Raw genomic sequence first — 4,878 nt, 5'->3', positions numbered from 1 at the left:
CTCCCTTTCTTTATCAGAAAAAGGAAGCCTCCAATGTATATCAACAAGCCTTGGCATATAAAATTGCAATAAGATTATGTACAATTTCTGCTATTGAGGTTACACAAGGCAGTATAATTTGGGAAAGGACTCCAACAGCAGACAAAAAGACAGAGATTGCCTTGGTCTTGCTGTTAGGTGTCCCCCATAAAGATCAAGTAGAACAACTGTTACATATAGGCAGAGAGCCCATATATGTTTCATGCATGCTCTCTTGTTGGCAGTTCATTAATGTGAGATTGTATCAGGAGCCTTTCTGTGGGGCCATCCTCAGCAGGGAAAGGAGAGTTGGAGGGTCTTTGCATATAGGTTGCTCCACAGAGGAGATGAGGGAATTATGGAGGAAGGGAGTGAGTGAGGTACAGTAGTCAGGGGAATCTCACTGCCAACTTCTAAAATTCAGGAATTTCTGTAGCTCTAACTCACTATCAACAAGGCACTTTATTTATACAAGTTTCACAGTACAAACACAGACTAATGATTACACAAGTGGTACAGAGTGGGTGTTTAATTTTTTTTCATCACATACCCAGGGTTACAAAATCAGTTACACTTAAAAATACAAACAGAACAGTTTTAATTATTATTATTAGCCCTATAACTCTAATTTAAGGAATCTAAAGACTGTCTCCTTCAAGAAAACTCATTTAATATATGAAAGCCTGCTTTTAGGCTGGCCGTGTTTTCAGTATGACCACAGTCCATATAAACAGATAATAACTGAACTGGTAGTTTTAGGAATAGCAAATACTAATAAATAACTCCCTTTATTATATGTATCATCATCTATGCTATGAAGTAAGAAAATTTTATTGTAGCCAATCTATCATATTAACTGAATTTTATTCCATAAGGACTGTACTCTCTATGGCCTCTTATCTTTAAACTACATTTTCAGGGAGCTCTAAGCCTATAATAAAAGGATGTCTTAAATCTATAATCGAATATCCTGGCCTGCCGAGGTTTGCATATTGTCTCTTTTTACCCTGAAATATACTGTTTACAGGCAGAAACCCCAAGAAAATTCCTGAAATATTGGCCTCATCTTTCTATCTGCTCATCTGTGCTTAATGATCTCCATGGCATAAAGGTTTCCAAACTGTGGAAAGGTATAGTTAAGTATAGGATTTTCATAAAAAGACTAAAACATAACTTTTCTGTAGAAAACAAAACAAAACAGAAAATGAATCAGTGCAGAAAGTCCCCAGTAATGCAACATACAGAAAAAAGAGGTAGAAGAACAGTGATTGTAACATTCTGCTCAGCTGTGCTGGAATTTCATCAAGCAGCTGAGGTGGCTTCATCAGCCTCACCATTCCAGTGAATATGGCTCTGAATTTCCCCTTATCTGATTTAATTATTAACATGTATAAACCTATTGTGTGACATGTAGGGCATTTTTTATTCTTCAAAAGATGACTAGAACAACAAGAATGAAAATTAGAACAATTCCCAAGATTAGTCTGAAATTAATAATGAAAGACAAAGGGTCCTATCCTGAGTCAAAGGATGTCAAAGACTACAGATATTTATATGCAGTTTCACAGCAGAGATAGGTACTGGTTGATCTGAGCCTATATCTGCAATTTGCTGATGCAACTGTTGTGTATTTACTACCAAATCAAAATAGTTCCATAGGCAATGGAGGTGGAATCTAATTCATTCCATGGTCCCTGAGAAAAATTATATAAAAATGTGGTAACAAATATCCACTGAAACTGTGAGCAATAAGAAAACTGAGAAGAACACATGATGGTGGAAACAAGGAAGCATATTTTTGTTCAACATACAATGTATATATAACTAGGAGCACAATGTATTAAAGAAACATTTGAAGGATTACTTGACAGTTTTATTTCATCTGAATATGAGTAATATAGATTTCACTGCCCTAGAGAAACAGTGATAAATTATTGAGCAAGAAGCTTATTAAGTAAACAAGATAAACAAGAGAAATGGAAATTATAAAGAGTTCATGATTTTGGCAATCTCAGGAAGCAGAATATGCCAGGCTACACACATCATTGAAGGGCATTCTCATGAATTAAATGTGCAATGTGTAAAGCTGAACATGTATAAGCTGAATATGTATAAACTGTATACATATATAAGCTGTATACAAGTATACATGTATAAGCTGAAATGTTGATTCATTTCCTCCACACAGATCAGCAGGAGTGCATCCCCTGCCTAAGTCAAGAGTACCCAAACCCTGAGAGAAACCAGTGCCTGCCCAAGACAGTGACCTTCCTATCCATTGAAGATCCTCTGGGCATGGCTCTGGCCTGCACAGCTCTTTCCTTCTCTGTCAGCACAATTGCAGTTCTGGGAATCTTTCTCAAACACCAAGAATCAGCCATTGTTAAGGCCAATAACCGGACTCTCAGCTACATCCTGCTCATCTCCATCCTCCTCTGCTTCCTCTGCTCCTTTCTTTTCATTGGCCGTCCAAACACAACCTCCTGCATACTGCAACAAATAACATTTGCACTTGTGTTCACCTTGGCTATTTCCACCATTTTGGCAAAAACTATAACTGTAATTCTGGCCTTTAAGGTCATGAAACCAGGAAAAACAATGAGAAGATTGTTTGTCACAGGTGTCTATAATGCTGTCATCCCCATCTGTGTCCTGATCCAACTAATTCTCTCTGGAGTCTGGCTGGGAACCTCCCCTCCCTATATTGACATAGATGAACACTCTGAACATGCTTATATCATCATTTTATGCAGCAAGGGCTCAGTTACTGCTTTCTACAGTGTGCTGGCATACTTAGGGTCCCTGGCCCTTGGGAGCTTCACTGTGGCTTTCCTGGTGAGGAACTTGCCTGACACATTCAATGAGGCCAAGTTCCTGACATTCAGCATGCTGGTGTTCTGCAGTGTCTGGGTCACCTTCATCCCTGTCTACCAGAGTACCAAGGGCAAAGCTATGGTGGCTGTGGAGGTGTACTCCATCTTGGTCTCCAGTTCAGGGCTGCTGGGATGCATCTTTTTCCCTAAGTGCTACATTATTCTCTTAAGACCTGATAAGAACTCTTTGAGATGTATTAAAAACAAAAAAAGCTAATAAAAATTGATCCTTTTGATGTATTAGTTTTCTAATAAAACCCATTAGTATACTAAAATTAAATTATTTACATACTTTTAAGTAACCTTTTTTTCTGAAATGTATATTTAAACAAATAGAAGAGCTCCTCACTTTGTCTCACAATCACAGACATCCTATTTCAGAATAGAAGCTGCGGCTGAAAAAATTTTAATAAGATATTCATGTTACTTATTAATTTGTGGACAATATACATATTCAAAATGTAATTACATGATAGTAATTTAGGTAAACAGTACATGAACTGAATACTTGTTTTATTTGTTATTTTGGGGAGTGATAACAGGGCTTTGGGTGGTATTTGAAATTCTTCTATAGAACAGGAATGAAAATAGATCTCTGGAAAGGGAGAGGGTCTTTTAAACAGTTGAGCCATTCCAAAAATCAGAGGAGAGAATTTTCTAAAAGGAAAAAATAAATAAATCTACTACCTGGCCCTGCTCTCCTTTCCTAGACATACGTAAAAATGACTCAGCATCCCACTCTAGAAATACTTGCTCAGTCACCTTCATTGCTATTGTGTTCACAATAGGCAGGAAATGGAAAATCATAAACATGTTTAACATGATAAATATCACACACACAATTAGTTGTAGGTAGAAAAATTATAATTTAGGTAACCCATATCCAGAAGTCAAATATCTCTCATTCTCTACACTGGGGCATCTAGATCCAAAGTTTCAGATGTGAGTATCACCATGGAATAACTGTAGAAGCAAGAAAAAATGTTGGGCAAGCAATAAAATGGCAGGCACAATTGATCTAATTGGGATAATGTGGGGAAGGTCCCCTAATTATCAAGGTGGATAAATATGAAAGAAGGAAGTGGAACAAATAACAGTAAATATTTGTAAAAGGGTTTTAAGTAATCATACTGTGAATTATCTACATAAAATCCCTATAATACATGTAAGTCCATTCATGAATATGTTACCTGTTACAACCTAAATATTTTTAATAATTCACACAGAAAAGTATAGTTCACCACTGTCAGAAGAAGCTTTTCTTTGCAATAGCAATCATGACTGAAAAACACAACCAATCACAAGGCAGAATTCTGGAGAACACTCACACCTGATAAATTTACATAACAATTCCCAGATCTAAGGCTCAGAGATCATGCAGAACAGATGATGAAAAATTATATAAGGCAGAGGATCAGAGTATGTTCTGGTAGTGTGTCTCCTAATAATACCAGAAGCTACATCCATAAGAGGAACCAATATTTAAAAAAAAAAAAAAAGAAAAGAAAATGCTTATCAATATACCAGTATAAACATGAAGTGAAAAATTGAAAACGCCAATAGGTATGCAGAAGTGGTCCAGTAAGAAACTGTTGTCTTTAATCCTATGCAAAAAACTGCAGGGAACTAATAAGAGCTGAGAGTGTGAGAAAAAATTCTTTCCAGGAAAAAGCATAAAATCAGTTAGTTATTCAACACCAAACATTCAACCCTGAAAACATACATGGGACCCAGAAATATCCTGCAAAGCCCTCTCCAGTCGCCACACTGCACACAGTTTCCCCTGGTTCCCAGTGTCACGTAAATGTCCCCATCCTTCACCACTGGCTATCTTCAGGATCCAGAGCTTCCAGAGATTCGGAATTCTTGAGGGCAGCGCCCCGCCTATCTGCTTCCGGAAGTAAACAGGCCCGGATGCTGGAAGTCTCATTTGTGTGAAGGAAAAATGTGCACTTTGAATTCTCCTGATCTGACATAGTCCAGCTGG

The 4,878-nt window shown here is 37.3% G+C and overlaps 1 protein-coding gene across 1 annotated transcript; it reads left to right on the top strand.

Annotated features, from left to right (window-relative positions):
* Window positions 1-2,181: 2,181 nt before the first annotated feature.
* On the top strand, window positions 2,182-3,115 carry LOC129668841 (vomeronasal type-2 receptor 116-like). The gene has a single exon (XM_055596929.1). It carries the CDS (start codon window positions 2,182-2,184, stop codon window positions 3,106-3,108), a length of 927 nt encoding a protein of 308 aa, XP_055452904.1. The 3' UTR covers window positions 3,109-3,115.
* Window positions 3,116-4,878: the final 1,763 nt, after the last annotated feature.

This window comes from Psammomys obesus, unplaced genomic scaffold, assembly GCF_907164565.1.
Source record: "Psammomys obesus unplaced genomic scaffold, mPsaObe1.curated_primary_1811, whole genome shotgun sequence".
NCBI lineage: Eukaryota > Metazoa > Chordata > Mammalia > Rodentia > Muridae > Psammomys > Psammomys obesus.
This window is presented reverse-complemented; position numbering and strand designations above follow the sequence as displayed.

Excerpts from the sequence above, each read along its gene's own strand:
- LOC129668841 (XM_055596929.1), top strand. The coding sequence starts at position 2,182 with ATGTTGATTCATTTCCTCCACACAGATCAGCAGGAGTGCATCCCCTGC.